We start from the raw sequence: 12,126 nt of genomic DNA, 5'->3' as shown, positions 1-12,126 counted from the left end.
CTGGTGAGGAAGCACCTGAGGAGTATCAGAGCACCTTGTGCCTGCCCCGGCAGGAACCTGATGGGAACAGGGGGTACTGGGTGGAACCCCCCCGATTTGGCCCCAGCTGGGCTCGGTGGCATCGCCCTCGGACACAGTGTCCCACGGGAAAGCACCTGCCTTCGGAGGAAAAGGGCTGGGCAGGGCCAGAGCTGTTAAACCTGAGCGCTGCTGCAAACCCCGCTTGCACAGGGGCTGCTCCATCCTCCGGCCGCAGCTCCGGCCGCCCCGTCCGGCCGGGTCAGGGCGTTCTCACAGGGTGGAGCCTCTGCTCCAGCACCCTCCCCCTGCCTTTACAACTTGGTTTTCTTTCTCGTTGTCCTACTCTGATTTGATTGGGAGTTATTTTTTCCCCAACTCAAGTCTGCTTTGCCATGTTGGTAACGTCAGAGTGACCTCTCCCTGTCCTTACCTTCGCCCATGAGCCTTTCGTTTTTTAATGCAGCTGCCTTCAACACCCCTGAGCTGCCTCAGTTGTGATAGTGACTGTGGACAGATTAACTGGAGTGATAAGTGGCAGCTTTGCAGCCAACTGCTGATGATATTTTTGCCTTCCAAAACAGCTTGTAAGAGGAACCTGTAAAACTATTTCTTTATAAGTTGCTGGTAAGAAGGACTGCCCGTCCTTTCCCTTGAAGACAGCTTCCTTCCCAAGGCACTTTGCTGACTCGAGGCTGCTGAAGGGATGCAGTGAGCTTCAGGAGGGGTCTCCAGAGAGGGGAACAGTTCCTGGATGCTGAGATATCTGCAGCTGGGGGAGGCAACAGCTGATTTGCTGCCTGGGTGCTGAGGACATGAAATAGTGCAGAGGTTTGGATGTTGGAGCGTCTCCAGAACAAGCGAGCAGCAGACACTGAAGATCCCACACGTGGCCATCGATGCCTGCATTTCCTTCCGCAGCTTCAGCCAGCGAGGGAGCAACTGCAGGAGCTCACGATGCCAAACAACAGCCTGGCCCTGAGCAGCCTGGATGCGATTTACATCGGCAGCGAGTGCCTGGTGGCTTTGTTTGCCACTCTGGGCAACATCCTGGTGATCTGGGTGGTGAGGCTGAACGCGGCGTTCCAGAACACGACGCTCTATTTCATCGCGTCCCTGGCGCTGGCCGACATTGCCGTGGGGCTCCTGGTCATGCCCCTGGCCATTGTGGTGAGCCTGGGCGTCACCGTGCCCTCCTACAGCTGCCTCTTCATGTGCTGCCTCATGGTGGTGTTCACCAACGCCTCCATCCTGTCCCTGCTGGCCATCGCCATCGACAGGTACCTGCGAGTGAAGCTGCCCACCAGGTGAGGCTGCCTCGGGCTCCTCTGCCCAGCTTCTGCCCCACCTCCTCTGTCCTCCTTAACCTGGCCCCTTTCTAACAAATAACTACTTGAAGTGGATGCTTGTGCCTCAAAGCCCACCTGAGCACCCGGGGGTGCTCACGAACAGCTCGGTGTTACCAGGTGTTATCACCGATCAGAATTTAGTCACAGGATGTGTCTGTGGGCACACTGTTGAATTTTCACCACTTTGGTTAACTGCACAGGATGCTGAGCATATTACAAGTTTCTTTGGGTTTCTGAGGCTTGTCTTCTAAATAAAGTTCCTTTTAGTATTTTCTGAAAATACAAAAGTAGTAACAAACTTATTAACAGTTAACTAAAGTTTACATTTAAATGAAAAGTACACAAGCTAGAAAAGCAAAGCATAACCTCAAGCATCCAAGAAGTCATATTTTATAATGGGAAAGGACCTGTGAAGCTGAAGAATGAATTTTAATCCTGCAAATGGCATAAACCAAATATAAAGAGGAAGGTACACCCAAGGAAGCCAAGAAATAAGATAGGACTGCAGCAAAGCAATATCCTGGCAAGAGGAGAACTAAGATCATAATGAAAGAAGAAATAAAATATTTAATTTTAAACAAGGGAACTTAAGCCCAGTTCTTACTGATGCTGCAAAGTAACTGTTACAAATGAACAGTTGGGGCTTGTCTCAAGATAAAATTTGGTTTCCCCACAAAAAAAGTTAATGCTTCATTTTCTAACAATGATCCTGCAGTACCTGAACAGGCGAGTTCACCCTTAACTACTTTAAAACACTTCTCTTTAACATGACCTGGGATTTCTTCCCCTACAGATATAAAATAATCACAACAGAGAGGAGAGTTTGGTGGGCCCTGGGGCTGTGCTGGTCTCTGTCCCTGCTGGGAGGGCTTGTCCCCATGTTTGGCTGGAGCAAGGCAGACCCAAGGAGCTCCAGCTTCCTGAGGTGCCGGTTCATCTCCGTGATGAGGATGGATTACATGGTGTATTTCTGCTTCTTCACATGGACCCTCGTGCCCCTGCTCATCATGTGTGCCCTGTATGCCGAGATCTTCTACATCATCCGCACAAAGCTCAGCCAAGGCACCGGTGTGAGAGGGGCTGGGGCTTTCTATGGCCAGGAGTTCAAGACAGCCAAGTCTCTTGCACTTGTTCTTTTCCTGTTTGCAATATCCTGGTTGCCTCTGTGCATTATAAACTGCGTTTCCTATTTCTACCCCGAGTCTCAGATCCCCCCGTATTTGATGTACTTGGGAATCCTCTTATCCCATGCCAATTCTGCCATGAACCCCATTGTCTATGCCTGCAAGATAAAGAAGTTCAAAACCACGTACCTTTTAATTTTAAGGACCTATATCCTGTGCGAAAAACCAGACCCAGCTCTTAAAGAGCAAACAACAGACCCAGAGTCATAAACAAAGGTAGAACCCTCCAGTGGGTACCAGACCACTGATAAACCACCTGGCTTTGCTAAGGAACTCTCGGGAAACTGCAGCAACCTGTAGCTCTGAAGCTGCTCTGAAGCTGTGTGTGAATAGATGTCTTTATGGAATATAATCTCTAAACACAGAGGATGGAAATTTTGTCTCGTGTTGAGGGTTTTGGGGTTTTTTAACGTGAGGAGTGGTTGAGTTGATTGAAAAATAGGATGTGTTCTTTGCTGTTCACAGTCCAGCAGCTCACAAGCTCACTGACTGTTCTCACACCATTTGTCTTGTCTGTCCATTTAGACTAAACTTGAGTCTGGTCAGCTTGTGCTTCAGCCAGTGTTGTCACATTTTCATGAGTAATAATAAATATTAGATGGATTTTACATTAATTCAGCCTACTGAGTCTTCCCATGACAATCAAAAAACCCTGCCCAGTTTCAGTCAATGTCCTGCCTGGGATGGCAAAGAAGTTGCAGTAATTGTTACACCACAGCTGACACAGCCCATTTTTAGGGAACATGGGTCAAACTGAAAAGAGGTTGTTAAAGGCCAGGCTCTTTTTTTCTCCATCTTTGAATAATAAAAGAGGTCTAGAAAAAGCACAAAAGGGAGCACATCATTCTGTTTCTTATCACAGAGTGTTGGCATCTGTTCCCTAGCTGAGATCAGGCATCTCATCCCTTATCTGATGTAACCCTTGTCACAGGCCAAAGCCCAGCACAGTGACACAGCTCAGCTCTATAAACAAACAAGGCAAAGGAAGCCACTGCACAAGAACATCGGAACTTACTGCAGGATCTCTTATGATCATTGATGGACCCGATTGCTTGCAGCAGAAAAGCAGGTCCTGCCTAAACAGCAGAAAGTTAATTTGTTAGAATGATGCACGGGGACCTTTGCTGATGTGTTTTGGACAAATTGAGGGAAGAGGGAGCGACTCTGCACCGAATTCCTGGCAGGCTGCCTGGCAAACTCCAAGGGAATGAGGCACAAGGATATGGAGGAAGAACAGAGAGGACCAAGAGCAAGCTGCAAACAGAGCAGTCCCAGCCAGCTGACTGCTCACCCGAGGGACTCCAGCCCACAGCTCACCTTCGAGTGAGGGAGGGAGACGCTCCCCACGTTTTCTTTATTAAATAGAGTTTGAAGAAACTGAGGTGAGAGCAGAAAACAGCAAAACAAAGACCACGAGTTGTTCTGCTGACCCTGTGAAAGTCTGTGGCACCCGCAGCAGTCTGTGGCCAAACCCACACCACCACACCCCACATTTCAGAGCATCCGAGCGCCTGGCCGCACTTTTCAGTTGTTCGCCGAGGTTCCAGCAGCTGCTGTGAGGCGGAGGCAGGAGAGCGCAGTGGAGCTGCCGGAGCTGGAGCCCCTGCGCTGGTAGCGGGGCTGGGAAGGCAGCGCAGCACTGCCCGGGGGAACTGCGGCCGTGCCCGGCTCGGTGCGCCCATCCCCGGCTCGGTGCGCCCGTCCCCGGCTCGGTGCGCCCATCCCCGGCTCGGTGCGCCCGTGCCCGGCTCGGTGCGCCCGTGCCCGGCTCGGTGCGCCCGTGCCCGGCTCGGTGCGCCCATCCCCGGCTCGGTGCGCCCATCCCCGGCTCGGTGCGCCCGTGCCCGGCTCGGTGCACCCATCCCCGGCTCGGTGCGCCCGTGCCCGGCTCGGTGCGCCCATCCCCGGCTCGGTGCGCCCGTCCCCGGCTCGGTGCGCCCATCCCCGGCTCGGTGCGCCCGTCCCCGGCTCGGTGCGCCCATCCCCGGCTCGGTGCGCCCATCCCCGGCTCGGTGCGCCCAGCCCCGGCTCGGTGCGCCCATCCCCGGCTCGGTGCGCCCGTCCCCGGCTCGGTGCGCCCAGCCCCGGCTCGGTGCGCCCATCCCCGGCTCGGTGCGCCCATCCCCGGCTCAGTGCGGCCGTGCCCGGCTCGGTGCGCCCATCCCCGGCTCGGTGCTGCCGTGCCCGGCTCGGTGCGCCCATCCCCGGCTCAGTGCGGCCGTGCCCGGCTCGGTGCGCCCATCCCCGGCTCGGTGCGCCCGTCCCCGGCTCGGTGCGCCCGTCCCCGGCTCGGTGCTGCCATCAGGCGGCACCTCCAGCCCGGCTCCTGCGGGGCTGCTCCGACACAGCCGCTCGTGGAAACTTAGCCCCGGTTCATGAAAAGGGAACGAGGTTTAACTTTTTTACACTGTACTTAGAACACTCTGGGTAATAACGCGTGAATGAGCATTTCCAGAGGTTTTGACTGTCACACTGTGATTGTGCATTTCTTTTACGGGACCCAACCTGAAAGCAGAGATTTGCATACAAACATTTCATTATCATCACATCAAAACCAGAAAATAACTAAGCAGAGCACTTGGGAATCAAAAAACAAAATAATACAGAAAATGCTAGAGTTGGTGACAGAAAAGGGAAACAGACGTAGATAGATGCAGAAAAACATTTTCATTTCTCAATTCTCTCTGGTAGTTCACACAAACGGAAACTTTACAAGGGCATGGAGATCTCTACAAATGAGGAAATCCTGTATAGAAAACCTCAAATTGCCCACAGCCATTGGCAGCCAGTTTGGAACAGGAGACAATTTCCTGTCATAATTACAAAAAGAGCTGTGTTACGGAGGGCATGGGGGCACTCCCAGAGCAGGCCTTGGTGTAACATCCTGGTGGCTTCTGATGTCCAGAAAGTGGGAGCATTTTTATTTCACTCAGAACTTCTTCATCACACAGGCAATGGTGTCCGGCCCCGCTGGAAGACCAGAGTGCTGTAGGTCACCTCATTCTGTGGATGTGAGAGAAGCCACAGACATTAGACAGTGCACAAGCACTGCAGGTCAGCAGGAATTTCCCACTTTTAACTTGTCCTCAACACCACACACCATAAACAGCCTGTCCCTGCATGCAGGACATTGGTAAATGCTGGTTCATCCCACTGGCCAGTCTGGCTCGGAGTTCTGGGTCAAGTTTCCCTTAGGAGCTTCCAAAGAATTAATATCACAGAGGAAAATGGCAGAAATGCTTCCTCTTTAAAAATATTTCTCCTACCCCACCTAGTCTGTGGTTTAGTTAAGCCCCAGAAACCCTGAAGTTCCTTGTCAAAAGAACTGCTGAGTAACAGTCAAGTCTCAAAGGCAACTTTTCTCCCTCACACCCCAATGAATATTTACCCCACTGTCCATAATGTGAAATATCTGCATAAAGTGTTAGAAATAACAGTTGTGACATTTACCTGGGGGCTCCTGGCACAGTCCTCGGCTGCCATCTGGGAGAAAACTTCCTCTTGTAAATTTTGGTGGGGTCTCTTACAAGCTGGGAAGGAAAGGGATCCCAGTCTCAGCTGTTTGCACTGTGCTTGGAGACAGCAATGCAAGGGAGGCTGGAGAGGGGGTGACAGAGAGGTGATGTGCAAACTCTGTCATGGACCTGCACAGCAAAGTGGCAGCTGGGCTGCCCAGTCCCTGCACACCTCTTGGAAGTGGCCGGGGTGAAAGGCACTGAGGAATTCAGTGCGGCCAGGATTAGGATGAGAAAAGCCCGCAACCAACGAAAGCCTCCACAGCTCATCAGTGGCAAAGTTAATTCCTGAAAACAACCCCTGGGGTGATTCACGAGGAGTTACTGCCAGGGACGAGCTGTTCATCAATACAGAGTTATTCAAGGCAGACGTTATTTGTGCCACTTTCTAAGTACCTTCTGCAGTCACCACCACTCTGCTGTTATGCCCTCAGCTGTGCCACTTACTTTTCCTGAAGAGGGAGATGATTGCAAAAACCAGGACAGTCAGGAGGATGCCAGAGAGGAAGGCCAGTGACATGAACAGTATTTCATGGCTGCTGATACACAGAAAACCCTGTCAGAATTCCCAATTATGACAGAGGGGTTGAAGCACCAGTAGTGCTCAAATTCACCAAACTTTATGGAGTGCAACACATTTATCCCAAGCCCCATGAGATCAACAGGTGTGAATCTGCATCGAGCATCTCTAGGAATCACCCACCCAGTTCACGGACTAGGAAATTCTAACCGAATTTTAAACCCCCAAGATGTTAAATATGTGATATATGACCCTTCCCTTGCAGGAAGAGGCTGCAGTCTCAGAAAACTCTGGGTTTGAAGTCAGGAAATAAAGGCGGAACATTTACGTGTTAATCCAGCATCTGACTTCCGCAGCTCTGAGATCATCTGCAGGGGTGTGGGCAGTGGTGTGGATGGTGGTAGGGACAGTGGTAGTAGTGGAAATGGGTTCTGGTGCAACTGCAATAGAAAAAACAAAATCACAGACTTAAAATATGCAACATTCTCCAGTAGTACTGCAAGCAACTAGACCCACATGGAGACGTGTGTCTGTAGAGGTCTGTCTGAAAGCAGAACCACCAGACAGGAAAATTCAGCTGTTCAGACAATGACTGTGCTGGGCAGCCTCTGGCAGCCATGCAGTTCTTCCCCAAACACCCTCGGCTGCTGAGCCTCCCCCACAGCAGCCCCTGGGTCAGGACATCACCTCAGTCAGGAATGTTGCAGCTAAGGAAATTCCTTACAAAATAAAATACCTGGAGCCGGTTTGGAGGAAGAGCTTCCCATTCTCCCAGAGCATTAACTGACAGGAAGAGAAACTGAAAGAAAGGGAGAAGAGTTTTATATTTATATACAAATGCACATGGGCAAAACCAAACCTCTCACCCTCTTTGAACTCAAGAGACTTGATTTAGTTTTTATCAATTTCTTGGAAATTTTATGAAAGTGGCACAAAGCCACTCAAACCTGGCAGTTCCTCAGCATCAACCCCTTCCCAGTGTCTTGTTCCTGCCCACACGAGTTCACTGCTCCTTGGTGGGCATGGTGCCCTCTCCACCCAAAGAATGGAGGATATTTAATAACTAAAAGGACCTACAGGATTATTTTTGCAGCAGCTAAAGCCATATGAACATTTTCATAATCAGCAGCAGCTTTGAAAAGTTCCTCCCTTGATGTTTTTGTTTAAGTTAAATTGACTGTCCCACCAAACCAGGAACAGTAACTTTCTTCTCAAATTGGGGGGTGGAACCTTAAAGATAGGGATTCTTAAAGATATTCTACTACAAAATCCCTACACTGGCATTTCTCACCACGTGCTCTGCAAACTTCATGTAGTGAATAATGTGAAAATATTACAATAACATGAAAATAAACACCCTGTTCTCTGCTGCTGCCACTTTTCCTACTGTATCCCATTGTTGCCCACATTCCAGAGGAGTCAAACCATGAAACCTCCCAGTTTCCCACACCAAACCTCATGGGGTGCTGTGTTTGCAATAATAAAACAAGAAATGATACAGCTCTTTCTTACCTCCCACCATGAAACGCTGCTGGAAAACTCCCCAAGCGTCAGCACACCAGTTCAACCACTTGCTTTGTGAGAAGAATCTGTCACACAAGTTAACAGCTCAAATGTCAATCAGATGTGAGCTTACACAATTGTGGAAGTTGAGTAACTTCACTTTTTATTTAAATTGACAAAAAACAGGAAACCATGAAAGACACCTGCATTCTCTGGAACTGTTAATCTAAATAAAGTAAGGCAGCTTCAGCTTAGGTTAGCTTGAAGTAAGGGTCTTGCCTCTAAAGAACACCATTTTGGTGAACTGATGCACCGAGAAATGTAGAAAACCATGTTTCTTATAACCCCACTGAGAAACAGGATTGCAGGCACCCCCCAGCCTGCCCACCTGGGTTTATGGACTGGGTAAATCACATCCCAGCACATGGGACGAGTTTATTCGTGTGTGTGCTTTGCTGGGATTTTTGAGTTTTAATGAATTCCTTCAGGGAAAAGCTCCCTACAAAAAGGAAATGAAGAGATGAAAAACCCCTCAATAAACTTACCCATTTATTTCCCTGTTTAAACTGACTACTGACAAAGTCAGCTGAGGCCAAATTTTTCAGGAGCTTTTGACACATTTTCTGCCAGATCACTCTTCTCCCAGAACCCAAACACTCAACACTACACAAGGCTTTATGGTGAAAGGGGGTTTCCAGCTCCTCTAGGAAACAAAGACAGTCACTCAGAGCCCCTCCAAGCACGGGGCCAGGTGAATGGGAGCACAAATCCTCCTGACTTTAGAACATGTGTACAAGGGCAGCAGGTATCTGTGGTTGTTACCACACAGAATTCTAGCACACAGATCAGTTTTAGCACCAGATTTTTTCCCTGTGAAGTTCTGTGTCTCTGAAAGTGTTCAAGACCAAACAAGGAATCCAACACGATCTCACACACTGGGGTTTCAACTCATCCCCCACCACAAACCAGCTGTAGTGGCTGGTGTGACCATCCAGTGACTTCAAACACAAACAGGCAGGGACTGCCACTAGTGAAAGACAGCAAAGGAGTTTTTTTGTCTGTTTAATGATATTTAGAGTCATACAGTTTCCAACAGTAGGTATTGGAACATGTCAGTGGGCTCAGACTGCTCACACGGCTGCGTGGGAGCTCTTGGACAGCGCCTTCAGGTCCAGGATGCACTTGGCAATGCTCTCCTTCTGCTGCAAGAGACAAGAAACAGCCTTCAGAGGACATTTCAACAAGCAAAAGAGACATTTAAGTGCATTTTAGATAAACCTTTTTAGACCTGTAAGTTACTGGTTAAGAGGGATGCAATTATAGCTCATGAAGTCAGAGATTCACATCCAGTAAAGCACAGATGTGTGGAATCCCAGAAGGTTTGGGTTGGAAGGGATCTCAAAGCTCATCCAGTCCAACCCCCAGCCATGGGCACGGACACCTCCCACCATCCCAGGTTACCCAGCACCTCCTGAGCCAGGAGCCCCAACCAGCAAATCTTTGTGCAGGCTAAAATGTGAAGCAGGTAAAACCCAGCAAGTACCTGCTGAGGTGTGATGCTCTGAACAACGTTCTTCTCCACCCACTGGATCATGTGGTCCTGCTCTTTCTGCCGCTTCAGGGTCTGCATGGCCACCTGGTAGTCCAGCCTCTTCTTCACCTCGTTGTACACCATCAGTAACCGCTCCCGGTAGTTGGCTTCCAGCAGCATTGCAATGTTGTTCTGCACACAGAGCAGGAAACAAGAGCTTCATGTCTGGCAGGAACACCAAGCAGCAGCAGAACGTGTCAGGAGTGCCAGGACCCCAGCAGGGCAAGCTACCCTGGGGCTGAGCAGCAGCGCTGCCCCACTCACCCGCTTGGCATCAAAGAGGTAACTGCGGCCTTCGACCCTCCACTGCTCCTTCTTCTCCTCCTCGATGGCCGTCTGCAGGGTCTGGATGGCCTCGTTCTTCACGGCTAAAGCTGTGGCCACTTTCTCCTGAAAGACACAAAGAACTCCACGCTTCAGAATCACAGTCAGGTGCAAGGAAAACAAGCGATCCACAATTAATCCTGGAATGTTGCATTAAGCTGTAAGCAATGTCTGTGAACTGCCCTGTGCCAGGGCTGAGGCTAAGCTGTGGCAAGAGAGGAAAATGAGGGTTCACAATCAATCATGGAATCCCAGACTGGTTTGGGTTGGAAGGACCCTAAAGCCCCTCCAGTGCCACCCCTGCCATGGGCAGGGACACCTCCCACTGTCCCAGGCTGCTCCCAGCCCCAATGTCCAGCCTGGCCTTGGGCACTGCCAGGGATCCAGGGGCAGCCCCAGCTGCTCTGGGCACCCTGTGCCAGGGCCTGCCCACCCTGCCAGGGAACAATTCCTTCCCAACATCCCATCTAACCCTGCTCTCTGCCACTTTTAAGCCATTTGTACTTTAACAAAACCATCCCTTACTAACAACTTCACAGTCAAATTACAGTTTCTTCGTTACCTCGTTAAGTTTGTCAGCAAAAGCAGCGACATCAGGCCCAAACTTCTTGATGCCATAAACGATGACTGTCAATATGCAGATAGCTGCTACTGTCTCGTGGTTAATGACGTAGATCTCCTTGGAAAGAAGGTAAAGCAGGAGACCAGTGCCCAACATGTAGGGCCCTACAGAAAGAATAAAGCGGCATTATTTGTACAAAGCATAAAGAGGCTCAATAAACTCGAATACCTAAGAGGGAGCTACTCTAAAGGCTCACAAGATCAGGAAGAAGTGTTCTATTTCACCAGGACAAAAAGCAGAGTCACAACTCCACCTGGGAAAGGTGCCACAAGGAATCTCACCAGAAATGGAAGCAGCTTGTACCTGACATAGGACTTGCTGCTTCTGCTCATTCAGAAACATGCAGAATTCCCTGTTTGAATGTTTTAAGGACCAAGAGGCAACTAAATCTTCCTATAAAATCAATTATATAAATTAATGGAATTCTTTCAACCATTAGGTGTGTAACTTTAGAGCAGGGAGTCCTGGATTGGCTTGTTCTTCACAACCTGCACCTGCAAAATACTAATTTTCCCTAATATTTTACCTTTTCAGCAGCCAGAACTGGTGGCCAAAACCACCTAAGCATAGCTAAAAATGGTAAGAGTCTGTATTAACCTGTAACTCCTGTTTTAGGATAGAGAAACTGGAAAAACTCCTCAGGGATCAAACCATGACGAACTTCTCCTCCCTTCTCAGGCAGAGGTGGCACAGGAGCCAAACTCTGCTGAGTTGTGTGCAGTGGTCTTGTGGTGTGCAACACCCTGTGAACAAGGAGAATGCTTCAATTATGACTCTTATTAAAAAAAATAAACCCAAACCACCCTTAGACGAGGCTCAAGCACATTTCCAATTAAATAAGTAGGTAACAGGTGCCCAGAGAAGCTGTGGCAGGCCAGGCTGGATCTGCTCTAGTGGGAGGTGTCCCTGGCCACGGCGGGCGGTGGACCTGGATGAGCTTTAAGGTCCCTTCCGACCCAAACCATCCCGATTCGAAAAAGGTGGCATTTATTAGACACACCTCCTTTCGGAAGTGGGTGGGACTAAATAACCTCCAGAAGTTCCTCCCCACCGTCCCTATTTCATACTCCTACAACACGAATGAGGAAAGTAAGAGACAAAACCCTAGAATAACGCTGTTTAAGCACGAATCCCGGCCGGTTTCCGAGGGGTTCCCGCAGTACTCACCCCACGGCGAGGGGCGGCGGCAGCGCCCTCAGCGCGGCGGGGGCTGAGAGGACAAGAGAGCAGAGAGCGCGTCAGGGCAGAGCTCGGCCAACAACCCCGCCAGCCACCCCGCTCCCCCCCCGAGAAGCGCTGCTCCCCGCGGCTCACCGGCGCGCAGGACGAGGCGGGAGAGCATGGCGGGCCGGGAAGGGCCGGGGAAGGGCCGTGAGGAGCGGCGGCCGGAGCGCTGCTGCCGGTGACCGCTGACCGCCGCCGCCGGGCGCTGAGATGGCGGCGCGGCTCTCGCGAGAGCGCGCGGGGAGGCGGGCGGGGGGCGGGCGCTCTCGCGAGAGG

General features: G+C 50.6%; 2 protein-coding genes across 2 annotated transcripts; one reads left to right on the top strand and one right to left on the bottom strand.

Moving 5' to 3' along the window:
• The first annotated feature begins 449 nt into the window (after window positions 1-449).
• Window positions 450-3,147, top strand: ADORA3 (adenosine A3 receptor). Its single transcript, XM_082296342.1, has 2 exons — window positions 450-1,325; window positions 2,161-3,147. The coding sequence occupies exons 1-2, from the start codon at window positions 856-858 to the stop codon at window positions 2,759-2,761; spliced, it is 1,071 nt and encodes a 356-aa protein (XP_082152468.1). The 5' UTR covers window positions 450-855; the 3' UTR covers window positions 2,762-3,147.
• Window positions 3,148-9,135: 5,988 nt separating this feature from the next.
• Window positions 9,136-12,084, bottom strand: ATP5PB (ATP synthase peripheral stalk-membrane subunit b). The gene is made up of 7 exons (XM_082296179.1): window positions 11,941-12,084; window positions 11,794-11,836; window positions 11,224-11,369; window positions 10,567-10,730; window positions 9,945-10,070; window positions 9,633-9,812; window positions 9,136-9,291 (listed from the first exon to the last, which is right to left on the bottom strand). Exons 1-7 carry the CDS (start codon window positions 11,966-11,968, stop codon window positions 9,220-9,222), a joined length of 759 nt encoding a protein of 252 aa, XP_082152305.1. The 5' UTR covers window positions 11,969-12,084; the 3' UTR covers window positions 9,136-9,219.
• Window positions 12,085-12,126: the final 42 nt, after the last annotated feature.

The sequence above is a fragment of the Coloeus monedula genome (assembly GCF_965178545.1).
Source record: "Coloeus monedula genome assembly, chromosome: 23".
Taxonomy (NCBI): Eukaryota; Metazoa; Chordata; class Aves; order Passeriformes; family Corvidae; genus Coloeus; species Coloeus monedula.
This window is presented reverse-complemented; position numbering and strand designations above follow the sequence as displayed.